The sequence below is a fragment of the Patagioenas fasciata genome, chromosome 28 (genome assembly GCF_037038585.1).
Source record: "Patagioenas fasciata isolate bPatFas1 chromosome 28, bPatFas1.hap1, whole genome shotgun sequence".
Lineage (NCBI taxonomy): Eukaryota > Metazoa > Chordata > Aves > Columbiformes > Columbidae > Patagioenas > Patagioenas fasciata.
Window position 1 is genome coordinate 5,098,778 of NC_092547.1, and position 22,525 is coordinate 5,121,302.

The 22,525-nt window shown below is 63.7% G+C and overlaps 4 protein-coding genes across 9 annotated transcripts; 3 read left to right on the top strand and 1 right to left on the bottom strand.

The window, feature by feature from the left end:
• Window positions 1-268: 268 nt before the first annotated feature.
• NFE2 (nuclear factor, erythroid 2) lies at window positions 269-5,784 on the top strand. The gene is made up of 5 exons (XM_071799842.1): window positions 269-335; window positions 1,178-1,217; window positions 1,455-1,595; window positions 2,531-2,929; window positions 5,671-5,784. Exons 2-5 carry the CDS (start codon window positions 1,203-1,205, stop codon window positions 5,782-5,784), a joined length of 669 nt encoding a protein of 222 aa, XP_071655943.1. The 5' UTR covers window positions 269-335; window positions 1,178-1,202.
• HNRNPA1 (heterogeneous nuclear ribonucleoprotein A1) lies at window positions 5,627-12,384 on the bottom strand. 2 transcript variants are annotated; one of them, XM_071799868.1, is made up of 10 exons: window positions 12,229-12,384; window positions 10,439-10,555; window positions 10,065-10,211; window positions 9,754-9,964; window positions 9,539-9,631; window positions 9,337-9,429; window positions 9,063-9,239; window positions 6,906-7,028; window positions 6,111-6,173; window positions 5,627-6,007 (listed from the first exon to the last, which is right to left on the bottom strand). In XM_071799868.1, exons 1-9 carry the CDS (start codon window positions 12,241-12,243, stop codon window positions 6,118-6,120), a joined length of 1,032 nt encoding a protein of 343 aa, XP_071655969.1. In that variant the 5' UTR covers window positions 12,244-12,384; the 3' UTR covers window positions 5,627-6,007; window positions 6,111-6,117. The 2 variants fall into 2 exon arrangements, with proteins under 2 accessions (XP_071655969.1, XP_071655967.1); XM_071799866.1 differs by having other exon boundaries at window positions 9,337-9,459.
• Window positions 12,385-12,713: 329 nt separating this feature from the next.
• CBX5 (chromobox 5) lies at window positions 12,714-17,842 on the top strand. Of its 4 annotated transcripts, none has more exons than XM_071799882.1 (5): window positions 12,714-12,856; window positions 14,189-14,344; window positions 15,935-16,118; window positions 17,129-17,226; window positions 17,321-17,842. In XM_071799882.1, the coding sequence occupies exons 2-5, from the start codon at window positions 14,208-14,210 to the stop codon at window positions 17,469-17,471; spliced, it is 570 nt and encodes a 189-aa protein (XP_071655983.1). In that variant the 5' UTR covers window positions 12,714-12,856; window positions 14,189-14,207; the 3' UTR covers window positions 17,472-17,842. The 4 variants fall into 4 exon arrangements, with proteins under 4 accessions (XP_071655983.1, XP_071655982.1, XP_071655985.1 ...); XM_071799881.1 differs by lacking the exon at window positions 12,714-12,856 and adding an exon at window positions 12,919-13,043; XM_071799884.1 differs by lacking the exon at window positions 12,714-12,856 and adding an exon at window positions 13,029-13,046.
• Window positions 17,843-18,405: 563 nt separating this feature from the next.
• On the top strand, window positions 18,406-22,467 carry SMUG1 (single-strand-selective monofunctional uracil-DNA glycosylase 1). 2 transcript variants are annotated; one of them, XM_071799873.1, is made up of 3 exons: window positions 18,406-18,545; window positions 20,252-20,599; window positions 21,680-22,467. In XM_071799873.1, the coding sequence occupies exons 2-3, from the start codon at window positions 20,294-20,296 to the stop codon at window positions 22,274-22,276; spliced, it is 903 nt and encodes a 300-aa protein (XP_071655974.1). In that variant the 5' UTR covers window positions 18,406-18,545; window positions 20,252-20,293; the 3' UTR covers window positions 22,277-22,467. The 2 variants fall into 2 exon arrangements, with proteins under 2 accessions (XP_071655974.1, XP_071655973.1); XM_071799872.1 differs by having other exon boundaries at window positions 18,417-18,545; window positions 20,284-20,599.
• Window positions 22,468-22,525: the final 58 nt, after the last annotated feature.

The following is a 22,525-nucleotide window of genomic DNA, read 5'->3' on the forward strand; positions in this document are numbered from 1 at the left end:
GCTGTCAATAAAATGCCAATTAACACTATAATTAAGTTTATTCCTCCGTTTCACCCGTGTCCCCCAATTGCACCCACATGTCCCCCCCTCCTCCTGTCCGCGTGACGTCCCCTATTTTTGTCACCGCACCCCCCGTTTCCCCATCCCCTTGTCACCCTTTTGTGTCCCCCATTCCCTTTTCCCCACCCTCCCCGGGTTCCTGCTCCCCCCGCCCCGCGTTGTCCCCAGGGTGTCCCCGGGGCGGGTCCCCGGTGCCAGCGCTGGGGGTGGCGCTGCCGGGCCCGTCCCTTGTCCCCGCGTGTCCCCGCGTGTCCCCGCGTCCCGCCGGGCAGCAGGTGGGTCCCGGTAATGGGGGGGTGGGCAGGGAGGGGCAGGAACAGGACACAGGCAGGGATTGGGGTGCAGGCAGGGACATGGAGGAGCAGGCAGAGCGCAGGGAGCAGGACACAGGCAGGGATAAGAAGGGACAGGCAGGGACAAGAAGGGACAAGAAGGGACAGGCAGGAGCAGGCAGGGACAGGCAGGGCACAGATAGAACACAGGCAGGGACAGGTAGGGACAAGAAGGGACGGGCAGGACAGACAGGAGCAGGCAGGGCGCAGGCAGAACACAGGCAGGGACAAGAAGGATGGGCAGGGACAAGAAGGGACAGGCAGGGACAAGAAGGGACGGGCAGGACAGACAGGGACGAGCAGGGACAAGAAGGGACAGGCAGGGACAGGCAGGACACAGGCAGGACAGGCAGGGACAAGAAGGGACAGGCAGGGACAAGAACGGACAGGCAGGACACAGATAGAACACAGGCAGGGACAGGCAGGGTGCCCTGGCCGAGCGCCAGCGCGTTGGTGACGGGGACCCGGCTCAGCCCCGGGCGGGAACAGCCGGAAACGGCCCCAACGGCTGCGGGGAGCGGGGGGGACATGGGGACACACACGGGGGGGGGGGGGTGGCGGCCACGCCGCTCCGTCCTTGTGCAACATCCCAGCGTTGGGCAACGCGGTGGCGCAAGGTGGGTGGCGCCTGGGGGGCACCCATGGGTGGGGGCATCACCCCCCCCCATTGCACCCCATGACCCCCGCTGCACCCCGAAAGCAGAAGTGGGAGCGGGAAGGGACCCAAGCATCCTGCGGGGGGGTCAGTGCGTGGCCGCCCCGTAACTCCGTATTTGGGGCGGCAGGAGGAGGCGACGCTGCGGCTTCGACATGGGGGACCCCGAGGTGAGTGGGGGGTCTCAGGGGTTGGGGGTCGCACTGGGGAGGGTTGAGGGGGGCCCCTGTGTGTCTGGGGGGTGTCGCATGGGAGGTCAGGGCCATGGGTGGGGACTGAGGGGGGTCTGGGGATGATTCGGGGACTGAGGGGGGCGCTAGGACCCGGGGGTCTCCTGGGGGGCCATTGGGGCGGGGCCACGGGCCGCCTGCAGCCAATCAGAACCAACGAGGCGCTTTGTCCCTCAGACGCTGGGGGCGCTCGGGGAGCTGGGGGGGCGGGGCCCGCCCTTGGCTCCGCCCATAGCAACGCCCTTGGCCCCGCCCCCGTCGGGCCCCGCCGAGGTGGAGATCACGTGGCAAGAGATCCTGTCGCTCAGCGAGCTGCAGGTGGGCCACGCCCCCTCCGTGTAACCACGCCCCCTCTATGGTGCCATGCCCCCCTCCGCAGGCTCCTACCGCCCCCTGCCGGCCACCAGGGTGCACCCCAAATCGTTCCTGCCTTGAGATCCCCCCCCACACACCTCAGGCCCCCCCCGCTGCACCCCCCTCTTCCTGAACCTCCTGAGACCCCCACTGTACCCCCCCAAAACCCCCCTCCCAGTTGCACCCATCTCCCCGAGACACCTCCATTATACACCCCCCCAATTGCACCCATCTCCCTTTGGCACCCCTGAGACCCCCACTGTACCCCCTCACTGCACCCCCCTGCCTCTGAACCCCCTGAGACTCCCACTGTACCCTCCCAACCCAACTGCACCCCCCTCCCAATTGCACCCCTGAGACCCCCATTGTACCCCCCACTAGACCCCCCTGCCTCTGAACCCTGAGACCCCCATTGTAACCCCCCCACCCAACTGCACCCCCCCCCCAATTGCACCCACCTCCCCTTGGCACCCCTGAGACCCCCATTGTACCCCCCACTAGACCCCCCTGCCTCTGAACCCTGAGACCCCCATTGTAACCCCCCACCCAATTGCACCCCCCCCCAATTGCACCCACCTCCCCTTGGCAATGAGACCCCCATTGTACCCCCCACTAGACCCCCCTGACTCTGAACCTTGAGACCTCCGTTGTAACCCCCCCACCCAATTGCACCCCCCCCCCCCCCAATTGCACCCACCTCCCCTTGGCACCCCTGAGACCCCCATTAGACCCCTCCCACTGCACCCCCCTGCCTCTGAACCCCCTGAGACCCCAATTGTACCCCCCTCAACTTGCACCCACCTCCCCCTGGGACAGCCCCATTGTACCCCCCCCAGCCCCTGAACCCCCCAATTTGCTCCTCCCAGGGCCACCCCCCTGACCCCCCTTCTCCCCCCCAGGGCCTGGACATATCAACCGCCCCCCCTCTCCCCCCAGCGCCCCCTCCGGTTTACGCCCCCGCTCCCCCGCCGCTCCCGCCCCGGTGGCCGCTGCCGCTCCCGCCCGAGGCGCTGGTGGCTCTGCCGGCCGAGTCGTTCCGAGCCGCGCTCGGCCGGGCGCGCCTGTCGGGAGCGGAGGTGGCGCTGGCCCGCGACATCCGCCGCCGAGCCAAGAACAAGGTGGCGGCGCAGAGATGCCGGCGCCGCAAGCTGGAAGCGATCGCGGGGCTGCGGGAGGAGCTGGGGCGCTTGGGACGGGAGAGGGAGCGGCTGCTGAGGGTGCGCGGGGGGCTGCGGAGGGACCTGGCCAGGGTGGCGGCCATGGTGCGGGGGGCCATGGGGGACGGGGGGGACCTGGGGGTGCTGGGGAATGGGGGAGTGATGGGGAACGGCGGGGTCCTGGACAATGGAGGGGTCCTGGACAATAGGGGAGGCCTCGACAATGGGGGGATCCTGGGGAATGGGGGAGTGATAGGGAATGAGGGGGTCCTGGACAATAGGGGAGGCCTCGACAATGGGGGGGTGATGGGGAATAGGGGGATCCTGGACAATAGGGGAGCCCTTGACAATGGGGGGGTCCTGGGGAATGAGGAAATCTTGGACAATGGGGGAGTCCTGGACAATAGGGGAGTCCTTGACAATGGGGGGGTGATGGGGAACAGGGGGGTCCTGGACAACAGGGGAGTCCTCGACAATGGGGGGGTCCTCGACAATGGGGGGGTGATGGGGAATAGGGGGATCCTGGACGATAGGGGAGCCCTTGACAATGGGGGGGTCCTGGGGAATGAGGGAGTCCTGGACAATGGGGGGATGATGGGGAACAGGAGGGTCCTGAACAATAGGGGAGCCCTTGACAATGGGGGGGTCCTGGGGAATGCAGAGCTGATGAGGAATGGGGGGGTCTTGGGGGCCAGGGTGGTCCTGGACAATGGGGGGATGCTGGGGAATGGGGGAGTGATGGGGAATAGGGTGGGGCTTGGGAATGCAGAGGTGATGGGGAATGGGGGGGGCCTGGGGGACACAGGGACCCTTGGGAACGGGGGGGTCCTGGACAATGGGGGGACCCTGGGGGTGCTGGGGAATGGGGGAGTGCTGGGGAATGGGGGGGTCCAGGGGGATGGGGGGATCTTGGGGCCGATGGGGAATAGGGGGATCCTGGGGAATGGGGAGGCCCTGGGGAATGCAGAGCTGATGGGGAACGGGGGGTTCTTGGGGGCCCTGGACAATAGGGTGGCCCTGGGGGTGCTGGGTAATGGGGGGGTCCCAGGGAATGTGGAGGTGATGGGGCACAGGGAGGTCTTAGGGGACAAAGGTGTCCTGGGGGCGATAGGGAATGGGGTGCCCCTGGAGAATGGGGGGGCCCTGGGGGTGCTGAGGGACATTGGGGTCCTGGGGCACAGGGGGGTGATGGGGGATGAGGAGCTGCGCCCCCCCGAAAACCTTGGGCTGCACCTGGCACCTGATGCGGGGGGCACATTGGGGGAATGAGGCGGGGGGGCTGCACCCCATGGGGAGCAGGGGAGGCTTGGGTGCACCCCAGAGCACCCCTGTACCTGATGGGGTGCTGGGGGGCCCTTGGGTGCTCATGGTGCCATTGTGAACCCCACAGAGCCCAAGGGCACCATTGGGTGACCCCTGTGCCCCACAGCACCCTTGGGTAACACCTGAACCCCCTGGGGTGCTGGGGGGTCCTTGGGGTGACATCCTGCACCCCACAGAGCCCCATAACACCCCTGGGTGACCTCTGCACCCCACAGCACCCTTGGGTGCTCCCACATCCCCAGAGCCCAATGAACCCAGGGTCCTGTCCCCAGTGTCCCCTGCACCACACCATGGTGTCCCCAGTGCCCTCCAGCTCTGCAGGTGACACCCTGGGGACACCCTGTCACTGTCACCTCTGTAAACAGACAATAAACCAGCTTGGATAGGGCCAGCACCTGTGTCACCTGTCACCTCCTGTCCCAGCACCCTGAGGTGACACATTCCTGCCACCTCTATTCCTTCTGTCCCTCCAGGGCAAGGAGGTGTCACCCTGTCACCTCAGTTTAGGTGACACATCCATTACTCCATCCCACCCTGGGGTATCACAGCCTGTCACCTCCTGTTCCTGTCCCCTGGGGTGACAGGTGGCTCTCACCTCCCTGTGGTCCCCACGACCTTGTCCCTCATCCCAGGCAACCTCATCCCCCCTTCTCCCTTCTCTGTCCCCATTCTGTCCCCTCCCCTCATCCCCAGCCCTGTCCCCTCTGTCCTAATCCCTCTCCTGCTCCCCAGTGCCACCCTGTCCCCAAATGCTCCATCCCCATCCTGTCCCCTCCATCCTTGTCCCCATCATCTCCATCACTTCCCCATCACAGCGTCACCTTGTCCCTTCCACCCTTGTCCCCATCATCTCCATCACTTCCCCATCACAGCGTCACCTTGTCCCTTCCACCCTTGTCCCCATCATCTCCATCACAGTGTCACCTTGTCCCCTCCACCCCTGTCCCCTCCCTGTGCCCACAAACGGGTCACAATTACAAAACCACCCTTTTTAAAAATTTATTTACAAGCCCCCCCTTCCCCGGCGAATCCAACACCTCAGGGGTCCCATGGGCGCTGTAAAGAAGGGGACAGTTGTGAGGGGGGCGTCCCCAACCCCAGGGGTGTCCCCAATTTCCCCTCACCCCCCCAATATCCCCCGCACTCACCTGGTGCTGCCCATGGGCTCATTTACCAGCAGCTCCTAAAAGAGCAAAAAGGGAGTGTTAGTGACATGGGGGGGTGACAAGGGACAATAGGGAGGGGACAGACACAGAAGCTGCTCTTACCTACAGCGTCCGCGGTGCTGCGGGGGGGGAAATTGGAAGGGGGGGGGTGACACCAAAGGGACACCACGGGGGACAAGGTGGCAGCTTGAAATATACGGTTTTGAAATTGGGATGATCTACGGTTTGTTGGGGGGAGAGAAGGAAAAGCCTGAACTATTCTGGTTGCGCTCCACAGGATCTGAGTGCGGAGCTTTGAAATATGGAAAAATCTGATTAAAAAAGGATTATTTTATATTAAAAAAAAAAAAAAAAAAAAAAGAGACATTTATTCAGCGTCAGGTTGTGTTACAGTCAGCGATCGACAGCACGGGCGCGCAAATAAAAGCGAGGCCCCGGGGGTTTCGGCCTCGTCGGAATGCTTCCACGGCACAGAACAAACTAAAAGGAACCTGGTTGTACAATTAATTAATTACTGAGTCACAAAAAAAATAATACACAGTCCTTGGTGGGTGGGGGGATCGCGGAGGAGACGCTCGTGTCCGAGGACGTGGTGGCGTCACTGGGGGGGGGGGGGGCGGCCACCGATCTCTCCCCCCCCAACTGCCAAAGGGGCCGCGGGCACAAGCGGTGTCACCTGCGGCGGCCCTGTCCCCTCTCTTGACTCGCCTCTCCCGCTAAGCTTGGTGTCCTGTGGATAACAGGCAATGAGATTAATCTAAAAGGTGCGTTTTTGGGGGGGGGGAAGGTGCATTTTGGGGGGGGGTTATGTGTGATTTAATATACGGGCTCACCTGGGTGTTAAAACCTCCTGCCGCCGCCGTAGCTGCCGCCGCCGCTCGAGCTGCCGTAGCCGCCTGTGTAGAGGGGAAAAACGCTCTTAAAAGGCTTTTAAAATGCTGCTTTTTTGCAGGTACTCACCCAAAATGACCTAAAAAAGTGCTGTGTTCAATGCAAAATGCAAAAAAAACCCAAACGTGAGGATATTTGGTGGCTACACAGGTGATCTGTGGTGGCTTCGGTTCCATCAGCAAGTGGTTTGGCGACACAGCGCGGCAATGGCGCTTTTTAAAGGTTATTTTTTACAACATTTTTATAATGTTCAGGCTGCAGTGTTGCCCAGGTGGTCAAAAAGCCACCAGTGGTGACCGTCCCCCTGTCCTGGGGAGGCCAAACTGCGGATCCCTGGGGCAGTTTTGGGACCCTCGAAATGGTGGCACTGAGATCACCTCAGGGCTCAAAATGTGGCACCAAAATCACCTTGAAACACAAAAACGCAGCCCTGGGGGCACCAAAATTACCTCAACCACAAAATTTCAGCCCTAGGGCACCAAGATCACCTCAAAAGACAGAATGGTGGCACCAAGGCCACCGAGATCACCTAAGGGTTGAAAATGGTGGCACCAGGGGTGGTGGGATCACCAAAACTGGGGTACCAAGATGATCTAAAACCACAGAATTGTGGTCTCAGGGGCACCAGAATCACCTCAGGGCTTGAGAAGGCAGTAAAATAATCTCAAAACACAGAACAGTGGCACCAAAATTTTGGGGGAAACAAGCAAACCCCTCCTTCCCAACCCCGGACTCACCGCCGCCGTAGGGGCCCGAGCTGCGCCCCCCAAAATTGCCGCCCTTCATGGGGCCGAAGTTGGATGCCTGGTTGTTGTAACTGCCGAAGTCGTTGTAGTTCCCCCCGCCGCCAAAATTGCTGCCTGGGGGGAAGAAAGGAGGGAGAGAGGGTGGGTATGGGGAATTGGGGGACACCTGGATACCTGAGGGTCTGGGGAGGCTAATGGGGAGACTGGAGGCACTGGGGAGCTTGTGAGGGGGTTAATGGGGAGCTCAGAGCCACCCCATGGTGGGGGGGTGGGGGGGTTTAACTGGGAGCCCAGAGTGGGGTCTAACTCGGAATACACAGACTGGTAGTGCAGTTTAATTGGGAGCCCAGGGAAGGGGTAGACCTGGCAGCCCCGGCTAGAAGGGTAGACCTGGCAGCCCAGGCTAAGGGGGTAGACTTGGCAGCCCAGGCTAAGGGGGTAGACTTGGCAGCCCAGGCTAAGGGGGTAGACCTGGCAGCCCAGGCTAGGGGGGTAGACCTGGCAGTCCAGGCTAGGGGGGTAGACCTGGCAGCCCAGGCTAGGGGGGTAGACCTGGCAGCCCAGGCTAGGGGGGTAGACCTGGCAGCCCAGGCTAGGGGGGTAGACCTGGCAGCCCAGGCTAGGGGGGTAGACCTGGCAGCCCAGGCTAGGGGGGTAGACCTGGCAGCCCAGGCTAGGGGGGTAGACCTGGCAGCCCAGGCTAGGGGGGTAGACCTGGCAGCCCAGGCTAGGGGGTAGACCTGGCAGCCCAGGCTAGGGGGTAGACCTGGCAGCCCAGGGAGTGGGGGTAGACCTGGCAGCCCAGGGAGTGGGGGTAGACCTGGCAGCCCAGGGAGTGGGGGTAGACCTGGCAGCCCAGGGAGTGGGGGTAGACCTGGCAGTCCAGGCTAGGGGGGTAGACCTGGCAGTCCAGGCTACGGGAGGTAGACCTGGGAGCCCAGGCTGGGGGGGTAGACCTGGGAGCCTGGGCTACGGGGGTAGACCTGGGGGCCTGCAGGCACTTGAGGAATTGGAAGCTGGGGCGAGGATTAGCTGAGAGATTAGAAGCACACAAGGAATGGGAGGGTTTAACTGGGAGCGCAGGGTGGGCATATATCTGGGCGCACAGGCAAGGGGTTTAAGTGGGAGCCCAGGGAGGGGTCTAACTGGGAATGCAGAGACTGGTGGTGGGGTTTAATGGGGAGCCCAAGGGCGGGAGGTAGACCTGGGAGCCTGGAGGTACTTGATGAATTGGTGGGGGCAGTTAAGAGGAAGCCTGGGCAGGGGTTAGCTGGGAGATCAGAAGCACACAAGGAATGGGGGGGTTTAACAGGCAGCCCAGGGAGGGGGTACATCTGGGCACCCAGGCAGGGGGTTTAAGTGGGAGCCCAGGGGCTGGGAGCACTCAGGAGAGTGTTTAATGGGGGTCTGGGGGCTCCCCACTGTCAGAATGGGGTTTAACTGGGAGCCCAGAGGTACCAAATGAATTGGGGAGGGGGTTAACAGGGAGCAAGTGGGAGCCTGGGAGTCCCCCTGGTATAACTGGTAGCACCCAGGACAGTGTTCAATGGGAGTTTGGGGGTACCCCACTGTCAGAATGGGGTTTAATTGGGAGCCCAGAGATCTGGGAGGGATTTAACAGGGAGCATTGGGTGGGGGTGTTTAATTGGGGGACTCTGGGCACCCCACTGGTCAGAACGGGGTTTAACTGGGAGCTGAAAGCCAACCAGAGATCTGGGGGATGGGGAGGATTTAATGAGCAGCCCAGAGGCACTGTGAGTTTTGGGGCGATTTAACTGGGAGCCCAATGGCCTGGGGGGGAGGTAACTGGGAGCCAAAAGGCACCCAGAAGCCTGAAAGGGGGAAAGGGGGTTTAGCGGGGAGCCCAGAAGTCTGGGGGGGGTTAACTGGGAGCCTGGGGGAGTGTTTAATTGGTGATTTGGCCCCATCATCAGAATGGGGTTTAACTGGGAGCTCAACGGCCTGGCGGGGGGCGGTTAACTGGCACCCCAAAGGCCTGAGGGGGGGTTTAGTAGGGAGCTCAGAGATCCGGGGGAGGAGGATTAACTGGGATCCTAAAGGCACCCAGAAGCCTGGGTGGGTTTAACTGGGAGCCTGGAGTCACCCCATGGCCCAGAGACAGATTTGGAGGTCCAGGGGGGGTCCCACCTGTCCCCGCTTCAGAGAGGCCGTTTCGCACGGCGAGCGCAGGTCCCCGTGCCGGGCGCCGGCCCCCGCTGCCGCCGCCGAAACCGCCGCCACCGTTGTTGTAACCGTCATAGGTGCTGCCGCCGCCGTAGCCCCGGTTGCCGCCCGAGTAGCCGGGGCCGCCGCTGCCGCCGTAACCTGGAGGCGGGGAGAGAAAAAAGAGCCGGGGGCTGAGCCACGTGTTGGTGTCCCCAAGAGGGGGTGGCAGCTGATGTGTCCCCCCAGAATCACTTACCACGGCCGCCAAAGTTCCCGCCGCGATTGAAGTTGTCGTTACCGCCAAATCCACCTCCACGGCCGCCGCCAAAGTTACCGGATCCGCTGCGGCCTAGGAGAGGGGGCGGCGGGGGGGGACAGCCTTTAGGAACAGCACAGGCAGCGGGTTTAGCGGCGGCGGGGGGGTGGGTTCGGGGGGGGACGCCGGGCTGCGGGCTCACCTCTCTGGCTGGCCGAGGCGCTGGCCATCTCCTGCTTGGAAAGCGCCTTCCGCACCTCGCAGTTGTGCCCGTTCACCGTGTGGTACTTCTGGACTGCGGGGTAGGACGTAAAACTTAGGGGTGTGGGGTAAAACTTTGGGGCGAGGGTAAAATTTAAGGGTAGAAAGCACAAAATGGGGTGCCCCACTCGTTTTCGGCACACGTCTTGGACTTACTGACTATCTTGTCGACGGAGTCGTGGTCGTCGAAGGTGACGAAGGCGAAGCCGCGCTTCTTGCCGCTGCCGCGGTCCGTCATGATCTCAATGACTTCGATTTTGCCATACTGGCCGAAATAGTCCCGCAGGTGATGCTCCTCCGTGTCCTCCTTGATGCCGCCCACAAAGATCTTCTTGACTGTGAGGTGGGCGCCGGGGCGTTGCGAGTCCTGCGGGGACACCCCAGAGTGGGTTTGGGGTCTGGGGAGCCCCCCTGGTGGCGTTTCACCCCCCTCATTGGGGACAATGACAGCGATGTCACCTCCGTACCTCTCGGGACACGGCTCTCTTTGGTTCGACGACTCTGCCGTCCACTTTGTGCGGCCGGGCGTTCATGGCGGCGTCAACCTCCTCCACTGAGGAGTACGTGACAAAGCCGAAGCCTCGTGAGCGTTTGGTATTCGGGTCCCTCATCACCTGCGGGGATGGGGACGTGTCAGGTGTGTGACCCCCCCCCCCCCCCAAAAAAAGCAGCCATCCCCCTTCCAGGGGGATGTGAATCCATTCCCTCCACTCCCCTCATTACCCTGTCAGTGCTGGGTCACTGATGGCTGTCACTTGTCACCCACCCTCCCCAGACAGTGGTTCTGGGGACAGAAAGGACAAATGGGGGGCACAAAGGGGGTGTTTGGGGGGGTCCTTACCACGCAGTCGGTCAGGGTGCCCCATTGCTCGAAGTGGCTGCGGAGACTCTCGTCTGTGGTTTCAAAGCTGAGGCCGCCAATGAAGAGTTTGCGGAGCTGCTCGGGCTCCTTTGGAGACTACAGGGATGAGGGCATGAGAAAGGGGGACAAACACACCCCTGTCCCACGCCCAAACTCCTACATGGGATCCCCTTGTGCTGTCCCAGCTCCAGGGAGGCCCTGGCACCCCAAACTTCCTCCCTGGGGTCCCCACAGCTCCAGGGAGGCCTTGGCACCCCTCACTGAGCCCTCTGCACCCCATCATCTCTGTCTGCAACCCCCATCACCCCCAAATCTTTTCTATGGGGCCTCCTCGTGCTCCTCCAGCCCCAGGGGGAGCCTGTCGTACCCAGCGCTGTCCCCAGCCCTGGGGAGACCCCATCACCCCCAGACCCCACCTATGGACATACCCAGGCCCCCCAAAACCCCCTGGGGGTCCCCAAACTTCACTTATGGGGCTGACCAAGCCCAGGGGGTCCCCAGCCCCACTGTGAGGCTACAGACCCCTCAAGGGGCCTGAGACCCCCAAAGTGAATCTGTGGGGCCATCCAGGCCCTAAGGGGACCTTGAGTCCCCCAACCCCCATCTGTGGGGCTGCCATGGGCCCAAAGGGACCTTGAGCCCCCTAACCCCATCTGTGGGGCTGCCATGGACCCAAAGGCACCCTGAGCCCCCCAGCTCTTATCTGTGGGGCTGCCATGGGCCCAACGGGACCCTGAGTCCCCCAGCTCCCATCTGTGGGGCTGCCATGGCCTCAAATGGACCCTGAGCTCCCCAGCTCCCATCTGTGGGGCTGCCATGGGCTCAAAGGGACCCTGAGCCCCCCAGCTCCCATCTGTGGGGCTGCCATGGCATCAAATGGACCCTTAACCCCCCTAGCCCCCATCTGTGGGGTAGTGCAGCTCCTGAGCCCCCCAAGCCCCTTCTGTAGGGCCACCCTGACCCCAAATGGACCCTGAGTCCCCCAGCCCCCATCTGTGGGGCTGCCATGGACTCAAATGCACCCTGAGCCCCCCAGCTCTTATCTGTGGGGCTGCCATGGGCTCAAAGGGACCCTGAGCCCCCCAACCCCCATCTGTGGGGCTGTCATGGCATCAAATGGACCCTTAACCCCCCCAGCCCCCATCTGTGGGGTAGTGCAGCTCCTGAGCCCCCCAAGCCCCTTCTGTAGGGCCACCCTGACCCCAAATGGACCCTGAGCCCCCTCAGAGCTCATCTCTGGGACACTGCAGCGCCCTGAGCCCCCCAACCCCCATCTGCGGGGCCGCCGAGCCCTCAAGCACACCCTAAATCCTCCCCAAACCCCACCTAAAGGGCAACCCCGGCCACCAAGTACCCCTGATTCCCCACCAAGACCCCACTTTGGGGGTGGCCGGGGTCTCTACGGGGCTATGGGGCGAGAGCCCGGCCCCTCGCTCTGCGCATGCGCGGAGCCGCCGCCATCGCCCACCCGAGCACAAAGAGCGCGCACGTGGCCCCGCGCGCGGGGCGCCGCGGCGGGGAGAGGGAGGGAGGGAAGGAGGGGGGAAGAGCCGGCGCGCGCGCGCGGGGTCTGCGCATGCGCCGCAGGAGCCCCCCGGCGCGCAGCGGGGCGCCGGCGCCTGCGCAGTGAGGGGCGGGCGGGCGGCGCGCGCAGGCGCGGTGCGCGCGGCCCGCGCGGCGGCAAGAGCGGGGCGGCGGGGGCGGGGAGGCCGCGGCGGGCGGCGGGAGCGAACGGCGGGGCGGGGCCGGGGAGCGGCGGGGGCGCTTACCTCGGACTTGGCCATGGCGGCGGCGCGGGGCTGAGCGGGCTGGTCGGCGGGCGGCTCAGCGCGCGATGCTCCCTCTGCGAGGCGCCGACACAGAAAGGGGCCGAGCGACGAGAGCGCCGCCGCCTCACTCCGCCGCCCCCGCCGTCCGCCCGCCCCCAGGCCGCTCCCATTGGGTGGTCCCGCCCGCGCCGCGCCCCCACACCGCCTCCTATTGGGCGGTGGGTCTGAGCGGCGCGGCCTCATTGGTGGCGCCCGGCTGCTCCGCCCGCGAGGCCGCCGCTGGTTGGCCGCGGCGAGGGAGGTCCCGCCTCCGCAGCTCACGGATTGGGCCACACGGCCACGGCTCCGCCCTGCGCCGCTTTTCCCGCTCCCGCCCGGACACTCCCCCGCGGTCCTCCGATTGGCTCCCTCGCTGGCGATCCCGCCTCGCGCTTCACTCTCATTGGCTAGAACATCGGCTCGGCCGTTGCCATTGGCGAGCGCGGCCGTCGCTCAGCGCTGCCCGGCGGCGGGCCCGGCGCAGGTCAGCGAGCGCGGCGCGGTGAGCGGCAGCAGCAGGGCGCGGTGGCGCCGCGGCGGCGACTCCCGGCGGCGGCGAGAAGGGGCCGCCCGGCCGCCAGCGCCCAAGGTGGGTCTGGCTCGGCGCATGCGCAACGCGGGGCTGTGGGGGGAGGAAAGGCGGGCGGACGCATGCGCGGAGCGCGGCCAGCGGCGCCTGCGCGCTGCGGGCGGTTTTGGCGGGCGGAGCGGCGGTGGCTCGGAGGGGCGGCCAGACCGCGGCGGACGGGCCCGCGCCGGAGCCGCTCCCCGCCCAGGTAGCGGTTGCGGGCGGCGAACGAATGGAGGGGTGGGGCAGGACAGGGGCGGGTCCGGCCGGCGGGATGGGCAGGCGCGCCGGCCAATGGCAGCGGCAGAGGGGCGGGACGGCGGGGTGAATGACGGTTGGCCGGGCCAACGGCGGTGGGAGGGGGAGACGGGGCGGGGTGGCGACGAGCGGCGGACCGCTCAGCCAATCAGCGAGCGGCCGCTGCGGCCCTACCGACCAATGAGGAGAGGTGGCGCGCTCCTCGCCCCGCCCCCGCGGCCTGTTCCGTTGTGCGGCACCGGGAGCGGGTCCGGGCTCCGCCGCCCCCGGGTCCGGGGTTGGATAGCCTGGACCACCCCGTCCGAACCGGTGCTTTTTAACCTCAAACCAGCTCTTTTTATTTACCTGAAAACAGCGCTTTGCCTCCAAACGCCTCTTTTTTTTGTCTCAAAACGCCTTTTTTGCCTCAAAAGTGAAGCATTTTGCCTGAAAACGGCGCTTTTCTTTTGTTCCTCCGGGACTCCCGCGGGCGGCTTTGGGGATGCAACGCCCCGGGGTTCTGTTCCCGTCCCTTTTACACGAAAACTTGCCTTTTTTTCAATCAAAACTGTCCCTTTTACACCCAAACTCTCCCCTTTTACACCCAAAACCTGCCCTTTTACACCCAAACCCACCGCTGTAAATCACACCCGGCCCTGTCAGGAAACGCCCCCCAGGGAACAGAGACCACGAGGAATTTCTTGGCCCCGTTACTATTTTTTGGGCTGAATTTAAAGACAAAATGCTTAACCCAAGATTTAACAAACCCCCACATTTTGGCCGTGTGTCTTAAAACTTATTGTTCTTAACCCCCTTTTTTTTCCTTCTAAACCTGAGGTTTAAACCCAGGGGCGGTTTTACCATTAAGCAGCAAAATGCTGTTGGTTGAGACCACGGGGTCCCCCCCTCATTGTTTCGCCATTAACCCCCAAAAAGATCCAAAAAAACCCAAGGAAAGTGCGTTATAAATTAGTAAAAATAGGCTTTTCAGACTCATTTTTAGGGGTTTTAAGGCAAATCAGGCGGGGAGGCGCTGGAGGGTTTGTTGGTTTTAAGGGTTTGGGGGGTGATGGGTGGTAGGGGGGTCCCCACTAACTGCGTCTTATCCCCCCTCAGGACCCTTGGGCGCTGCGCTATGGGCAAGAGGAGCAAGCGGGCAGCCGACAGCTCGTCCTCGGGTGACGAGGAGGAGTATGTGGTGGAGAAAGTCCTGGACCGGCGCGTGGTGAAGGGCCAGGCCGAGTACCTGCTCAAGTGGAAGGGCTTCTCCGAGTGAGTTGGGGACAGGACGGGGATGATTGTCCTGCCCTTGTGTCACAGCGTAAGGGAAAGGGACCTGGGGGTCCTGGGGACAGCAGGGTGACCATGAGCCAGCACTGGGCCCTTGTGGCCAGGAAGCCAATGGGACCTGGGGTGGGTTAGAAGGGGGGGTCAGTGGGTCAGAGAGGTTCTCCTGCCCCTCTGCTCTGCCCTTGAAAAAAGGGTTTAGTTCAAATACTATCAGGATATATTTGGGGAACATATAGATATACATACATATACATATATATAATGTATACAGCCATAGCACCTTGAGAATGCCTGATCTCATCTGATCTGGGAAGCTAAGCAGGGTCAGACCCAGTCAGCACTTGGATGGGAGACCAGCTGGGAATCCCGGGTGCTGTGGGCTGAACCAGCACTGGGCCCTTGTGGCCAGGAAGCCAATGGGACCTGGGGTGGGTTAGAAGGGGGTGGTCAGTGGGTCAGAGAGGTTCTCCTGCCCCGCTGCTCTGCCCTGGGGAGGCCACACCTGGAATCTTGTGTCCAGTTGTGGCCCCTCAGCTCCAGAAGGACAGGGAACTGCTGGAGAGAGTCCAGCGCAGCCACCAAGATGCTGGAGGGAGTGGAGCATCTCCCGTGTGAGGAAAGGCTGAGGGAGCTGGGGCTCTGGAGCTGGAGAAGAGGAGACTGAGGGGGGATTAATTAATGGTGATCAATATGGAAAGGGGCAGTGTCAGGAGGATGGAGCCAGACTCTTCTGGGTGACAACCAGTGACAGGACAAGGGGCAGTGGGTGCAAACTTGAACACAGGAGGTTCTGCTTAAATATGGGAAGAAACTTGTTTCTGGTGAGGGTGTCAGAGCCTGGCCCAGGCTGCCCAGGGGGGTTGTGGAGTCTCCTTCTCTGCAGACATTCAAACCCGCCTGGTTCCTGTGGAACCTCAACTGGGTGTTCCTGCTCCATGGGGGATTGCACTGGATGAGCTTTCCAGGTCCCTTCAACCCCTGACACTCTGGGATTCTGTGAAAAGGACCTGGGGGTGTTGAACATGAGCCAGAGTGTGGCCCAAGAGGCCACCAGCACCCTGGTGTGTGTCACCAGCAGGACCATGGCAGTGACCGACCCCTGCGCTGGGGAGGCCAAACCTCAAATCTTAGGGGCGGTTTTGGGAACCTCGAAATGGTGAGATCGCCTCATGGGTCAAAATGCGGCACCGGGGGCATGAAAATTGCCTCGAAACACAAAACTGCGGCCTCAGGAGCAACAAAATCACCACAAAACGGTGGCCCCAGGGGCTGCAGAATCACTTCATGACAAGAAAGAGCTTGAGGAGCTGGAGTGAGTTCAGAGAAGGGAATGAAGCTGGGGAAGGAGCTGGAAAAGGAGGTTGAGGGTGGGAATTTGGGGTCATTTCTTCCCCAAAGGGCTGTGGGGCGCTGAACAGGCTGCCCAGGGCGGTGGTGGAGTCACCATCCCTGGGGGGGTGAACAGATGAGGTTCTCAGGGACATTTTAGGATTGGGGTAACGTTTGGACTCGATCTTGAGGGGCTTTTCCAACCCAAACGACTCTCTGGTGACAACGGTGACTCGGTGACAGGGAACACAACACTTGGGAGCCGGAGAAGAACCTGGATTGCCCGGAGCTGATCTCGGAGTTTATGCGCAAGTACAAGAAGATGAAGGAGGGAGATGGGAACAGACCCCGTGAGAAGGCGGAGGGAGCCAAGAGGAAAGGGCTGCCCGGCGGAGGGGAGGACGCCCGCGCCAAGAAGAAGAGGGAGGTGAGGGGACACGCCATGGGGACAGGGGATGGGCACCCAGTGTCCCAGGCTGGGGACAGGGACCTAGGGAGGGGGACAGACAGACTGTGTCCCCATGATGGGGACAAGAATCCAGGGATGGGGGACAGGAACCCAACATCTCCATGATGGGGACAGGAACCCAGGGATGGGGACAAGTATCCAGGGATGGGGTCAGGTAACCAGATGTGGGGACAGGAACCCAGGGATGGAGACAGGAACCCGGGGATGGGGACAAGAATCCAGGGAGGGGGACAGGAACCCAACATCTCCATGATGGGGATAGGAACCCAGGGAGGGGGACAAGAACCCAGCGATGGGGACAGGTGACCAGATGTGGGGACAGGTGACCAGGGATGGGGACAGGTGACCAGGTGTGGGGACAGGAACCCGGGGATGGGGACAAGAACCCAGGGATGGGGACAGGTGACCAGGTGTGGGGGCAGGAACCCAGGGATGGAGACAGGAACCTGGGGATGGGGACAGGTGACCAGACATGGGGACAGATACTCAGGGATGGGGACAGGAACCCAGGGATTGGGGACAGGTAACCAGGCATGGGGACAGGTAACCAGGTGTGGGGACAGGTGACCAGGGACTGGGGACAAGAACCCAAGGATTGGGGACAAGAACCCAGGCATGGGGACAGGTGACCAGGGACTGGGGACAAGAACCCAAGGATTGGGGACAAGAACCCAGGAATGGGGACAGGTAACCAGGTGTGTGGACAGGTGACCAGGGCTGGGGACAGGAACCCAGGGATGAGGACAGGTACCCACAGATGGGGACAGGCACACTGTCCCCATAATGGGGACTGTCACCCAGCCATGGGGACAGGCAGCTGCCATCCTCACAATGGGGACAGACCCAGTGTCACTGCAATGGGGACAGATCCCCAACCCTGTGACCTCCAGCCACGGCAATGCAGGGCTGTGTCCCCTCCCTGTGTCCCTGTCACCCCAAAACCACCTTTTTTTCCCCCAAATCCACAGAGCAACGACATCGCCCGGGGCTTCGAGCGAGGGCTGGAGCCCGAGAAGATCATCGGTGCCACCGACTCCTGCGGGGACCTCATGTTCCTCATGAAGTGGTGAGGCCACCAGCGTGTCCCCAAGGGGGGTGACCACCACCTGTGTCCCCCAGAACCCCCTGACCCCCCTTTATTTCTGTGTCCCCCTCCCCAGGAAGGACACAGACGAGGCCGACCTGGTGCTGGCGAAGGAGGCAAACCTCAAGTGTCCCCAAATTGTCATCGCGTTCTATGAGGAGCGGCTGACCTGGCACGCGTACCCCGAGGACACAGACAGCAAAGAGCGTGACACCCCCCGAAGCTAAGGCGGCCCCCCCGCCTGTACATAGCCCCCCCCTCATCTCGTGTGTGTCACCCCCTCTGTGTCCCCTCCCCGCACCCCCCTTGGCGACAGGGGAGGGGACGCTCAAACCCTGGGAGGGGGACACAACACAACGTTTCCCCCCTCACTCCTCTTTGGGGGTGTCTGAAGGGGGGCAGCCCCCCACTTTCCCCCCCCTCCCCTCCAGACCAGGGGGTGGGGCAGGTTTGGGGGGGCTCAGCCCCCTTTTTTTTTTGTTGGTCTTTTTTTTTGCGCTGTTTTTCTAAAGTTGGTGTTTTTAGCCCCCTGGGGTGTCACTGTCCCCCTGTCCCCCCCCCCCAATATTTCCACTCAATAAACAATCACTTTTCAGGAGCCGCCGCTTTGTCTGGGGGGTGGGTGTGACTGGGGGGGTGTCCCCAGTATGTCCCAGTTCACCCCAGTACTGAGTCGGGCGCCGGTTTCACCCGTAAGAAAAGGGGCGGACCCCACGCTCGGACGCCTGGGTCCCCCCGGTCGTGCCTCTAGCGCCACCTGGTGGCCTCATCGCGGCACCGCAACCCGGGGAAACGACGCTACCGCGGTGGGCGGAGCCAAAGGGAGCCCGGGGGCGTGGCCTCAGCTCAGGCCACGCCCACTCCCCGCAGCGGCACCAGCAGCCTCCACCAGGGGTCGCCGTTGTGTCACGGAAGCCCGCGCGGCACCGCCCCTCCCTCCGCGGAGAAGGGGCGGAGCGTGCGGAGGCCACGCCCCCTCCCTGTACTCCCCGTGGGGTCACGTCCCCTGTGTGTGCGCGTGTGTGTGTGTGTGTGTCTCCCGTTGTCACGCGTGTCCTGGTGTGTGTGTGTCCCCCCCCCCAGCCCCACGGGCGTTCCCGCCGCAAAGCACGATGGGAAACTCCGCGCAAGCAGACAAAGGGCCGGGCTCCGCCCACCCGCGCGGGGCACGCCGGGAAGGTGGCGGTGGGAGTGGGCGGGGCCAGCCGAGGCTTTAACTCCCGGCAGGCGCTGTGGCGGGGTCAGGGGTTAAGGGGCAGGGCCGGCGGGAGCGCTGCCGGTCCGCCCGGCGCTGCGCACAGGTATGCCCGAGGGTGGGGGGGGTGACGTCTTATGACGTAACGTGACGTCATTCGCGGACTGGGGGGGCTGATGAGGGGCGGTTGTGGGGCACGGCGGGGTTAACGGGGCGCTTGGTGGCCCCGGGAGCACAGGGGACGGGGCAGAGCAGCTGGGGCTCGTCCCTTCCCTGGGTCAGGGCCGGAGGGGCCGCTCTGTCACCCCTGGGGTCTCCCTGTCACCCCCCAGGGCTCCGCGTCACCTCCCGGGGTCTCCCCGTCCCCCCCGTGGCCTCCTTGTCACCCCCCAGGGCCTCTCTGTGTCCCTCACGCTCTCCTTGTCTACCCCGGGCATCTCTTTGTTGTTCCGTGGGGCTTCCCTGTGTCCCCTCCGACCATGTCCATGACCCCCAGGGCCACCCTGTCCTCCGTGTCCCCCATCTGACCATGGCCCTGTCCCTCCAGGGCCACCTTGTTCCCCGTGTCCCCCCTCTGACCATGTTCCTGTCCCCCCAGGGCCACCCTGTTCCCTGTGTCCCCTCCCAACACATCCCTGTCCCCCATGTCCCCCCCAGCATGTCCCTGTCTGCCCAGGGCCACCTTGTCCCCCCACAACATGTCCCTACCCCCCAGGGCCACCTTGTTCCCCGTGTTCCCCCAAACATGTCCCTGTCTCCCCAGGGCCACCCTGTCCCCCGTGTCCCCCCCAGTATGTCCCTGTCCCACCAGGGCCACCATGTGCCCTGTGTCCCCACCAGGACCACCCTGTCCCCACCAGGACCACCCTGTCCCCCCCAGGGCCGCCCTGTCCCCCGTGTCCTCCCCAGCATCTCCCTGTCCGCCCAGGGCCACCCTGTCCCCCCCAACATGTCCCTACCCCCCCCCCACAAACCACCCTCTCCACCCAGGGCCACCCTGTCTCCCATGTCACACCCCAACATGTCCCTGTTCCACCAGGGCCACCGTCTGCCCTGTGTCCCCCCCAGGGCCACCCTGTCCCCTATGTCCCCTCCCCCAGCATGTCCCTGTCCCCCCAGGGCCACCCTGTCCCCCGTGTCCCACCCCAACATGTCCGTGTCCCACCAGGGCCACCATGTGCCCTGTGTCCCCCCCAGGACCACCCTGTCCCCCCCAGGGCCACCCTGTGCCCTGTGTCCCCTTCCCCAGCATGTCCCTGTCCCACCAGGGCCACCCTGTCCTCCCCAACATGTCCCTACCCCGCCTCAAACCACCCTCTCCACCCAGGGCCACCCTGTCCCCCATGTCCCACCCCAACATGTCCCTGTCCCACCAGGACCACCATGTGCCCTGTGTCCCCCCCAGGGCCACCCTGTCCCCTATGTCCCCTCCCCCCGCATCTTCCTGTCCCCCCCAGGGCCACTCTGTCCCCCGTGTCCCACCCCAACATGTCCCTGTCCCCCCAGGGCCACCCTGTCCCCGCCCAGGGCCACCCTCTCCCCTGTGTCCCCTCCCCCAGCATGTCCCTGTCCCCCCAGGGCCACCCTGTCCCCCGTGTCCCACCCCAACATGTCCCTGTCCCACCAGGGCCACCGTGTGCCCTGTGTCCCCCCCAGGACCACCCTGACCCCCTAGGGCCACCCTGTCCCCTGTGTCCCCCCCCAGCATGTCCCTGTCCCCCCAACATGTCCCTACCCCCCGCAAAACCACCCTCTCCACCCAGGGCCACCCTGTCCCCCATGTCCCACCCCAACATGTCCCTGTCCCACCAGGACCACCATGTGCCCTGTGTCCCCTCCCGCAGGGATGGCACCATGGAAAACAGGCTGGAGGTGACGATGACAGAGCCAGAGCCGCTGCAGGCGGATGAGGACGAGGACACCGAGGATGAGGAGGGTGACGAAGGGGACCTGGCGGGGCGGTTCCTGCGGCTGGAGCGGGAGCAGGACGCGGAGCTGCGGGCGCTGTCGCCCTTCGGGGCGCCCGTCACGCACGTGTACCACCCCCTGCAGTACGCGTGGCGGCCCCACCGCCGCTTCGTGCGCCGCTACCTGCGCACCCCGAAACGCGTCCTGTTCCTCGGCATGAACCCCGGCCCCTTCGGCATGGCCCAGACCGGGGTACGGCACCGGAGGGGGGTCCCGGTTCATCCCTGTGGGGCTTCAGGTCAGGGAAACTGAGGCATGGGAGTGCCGAGGGGGTCCCAATCCGACCCCATGGGGCATCGGGTGGGGGAAACTGAGGCGTGGGGGTGCTCATGGGGTGCCTGAGGGTCCCAATTCATCCCCATGGGGCATCAGGTCAGGGAAACTGAGGCATGGGAGTGCCCAGGGGGTCCCAGTTTATCTCCATGGAGCATTAGGTGGGGCAGACTGAGGCACAGGGGTGCTCATGGGGTGCCTGGGGGTCCCAATCCATCACCATGGGGCATCAGGTCAAGGAAATTGAGGCACAGGAGTGCCCAGGGGGTCCCAATCCATCTCCATGGGGCATTGGGTGGGGGAAACTGAGGCATGGGGGTGCTCATGGGGTGCCTGGGGGTCCCAATTCGTCCCCATGGGGCATCAGGTCAGGGAAACTGAGGCATGGGAGTGCCCACGGGGTCCCAATCCATCTACATGGGACATCGGGTGGGGGAAACTGAGGTGTGGGGGTGCTCATGGGGTGCTTGGGGGTCCCAGTTCATCCCTGTGGGGCTTCAGGTCAGGGAAACTGAGGCATGGGAGTGCCCAGGGGGTCCCAATCCAACCCCATGAGGCCTTAAGTGAGGGAAACTGAGGCACAGGGGTGCTCATGGGGTGCCTGGAGGTCCCATTTCATCCCCATAGGGCATCAGGTGGGGGAAACTGAGGCACAGGGATGCCCAGAGGATCCTAATCCAACCCCATGGGGTATCAGGTGGTGGAAATTGAGGCACAGGGGTGCCCAGAGGATCCTAATCCAACCCGATGGGGTATCAGGTGGGGGAAATTGAGGCACAGGGGTGCCCAGAGGGTCCTAATCCATCCCCATAGGGCATCAGGTATGGGAAACTGAGGCACAGGGCTGCCCAGGGGACACCACACACTGTCCCCATCCATCCCCACAGAGCCCCAGCCAAGGGAAACTGAGGCACAACGTCACCTCCAGGGCTACTTTTGGGTACCAGATCCCCTCAGCGCCCCCAAACTCCCCCCTAACCCCTTTGTCTTGTCCCTCAGGTCCCCTTCGGTGAAGCCTGGCACGTGCGGGAGTGGCTGCGCGTCACCGGCGCGGTGACAAAACCCCCCGGCGAGCACCCCAAGCGCCCCGTGCTGGGGCTGAGCTGCCACCGCTCCGAGGTGAGCGGCGCCCGTTTCTGGGGGCTCATCCGCGCCCTCTGCCCCGACCCCCGCGTCTTTTTCCGCCACTGCTTCGTCCACAACCACTGTCCCCTCCTCTTCCTCGCCGCCAGCGGCCGCAACGTCCCCCCCACCGAATTGCCGCCCCCCGAACGCGACCGCTTGCTGGGACCGTGCGACCGGGCGCTGGCGCGAGCCGTGGGGCTGCTGGGCGTGGGGCTGGTGGTGGCCGTGGGGCGGTTTGCGGAGCGGAGGGCGCGCCGGGCGCTGGCGGGGGCGGCCGTGAGGGTGGAGGGGTTACCCCATCCCTCCCCCCGAAATCCCCGCGCCAACCGGGGCTGGGAGGAGCTGGCCAAGGCCAGACTGGGGGAACTGGGAGTGCTGGAGTTATTTGGGGGACAGGGGGAGGAGGGGACTGTGCCTCAGTTACCCCAGTTGGGAGGAAATTTGGGGCAGCTCCCAGTCTCCCCAGTTTAACACTACACTTTTTTTCCCATAAAATTGCCCTTTTTGGGTTTTCTTAGGGTTTTTTAAGCTTTTTAACCGCAGGGTCTGGGGCACTGTGTGCTCTTGGGGAGGGAAACTGAGGCACAAGGGGACCCCGGGTCTTCTGTCACATCCCCCCGTGCCTCAGTTTCCCCTGTTGACAATAAACGCTGCATTTCTCATGCCTTGTCCTTGGGGTGTTGTCATTGCGGTGTCACCTGGGGTATCACTTGGGGAGGT

Excerpts from the sequence above, each read along its gene's own strand:
- NFE2 (XM_071799842.1), top strand. Across the intron at positions 1,596-2,530 it reads TGTCGCTCAGCGAGCTGCAG|GGCCTGGACATATCAACCGC; the intron begins GTGGGCCACGCC and ends TCTCCCCCCCAG. Across the intron at positions 2,930-5,670 it reads GGGACGGGGGGGACCTGGGG|TCAGCGATCGACAGCACGGG; the intron begins GTGCTGGGGAAT and ends GTTGTGTTACAG.
- SMUG1 (XM_071799873.1), top strand. The coding sequence starts at position 20,294 with ATGGAAAACAGGCTGGAGGTGACGATGACAGAGCCAGAGCCGCTGCAG. Across the intron at positions 20,600-21,679 it reads TCGGCATGGCCCAGACCGGG|GTCCCCTTCGGTGAAGCCTG; the intron begins GTACGGCACCGG and ends CTTGTCCCTCAG.
- CBX5 (XM_071799881.1), top strand. The coding sequence starts at position 12,919 with ATGCGCGGAGCGCGGCCAGCGGCGCCTGCGCGCTGCGGGCGGTTTTGG. Across the intron at positions 14,345-15,934 it reads AAGTGGAAGGGCTTCTCCGA|GGAACACAACACTTGGGAGC; the intron begins GTGAGTTGGGGA and ends ACTCGGTGACAG. Across the intron at positions 16,119-17,128 it reads GCGCCAAGAAGAAGAGGGAG|AGCAACGACATCGCCCGGGG; the intron begins GTGAGGGGACAC and ends CCAAATCCACAG.
- HNRNPA1 (XM_071799866.1), bottom strand. Across the intron at positions 9,240-9,336 it reads CGGGAACTTTGGCGGCCGTG|GTTACGGCGGCAGCGGCGGC; the intron begins GTAAGTGATTCT and ends CCCCGCCTCCAG. Across the intron at positions 6,174-6,905 it reads CTCGGGCCCCTACGGCGGCG|GCGGCTACGGCAGCTCGAGC; the intron begins GTGAGTCCGGGG and ends CCCTCTACACAG.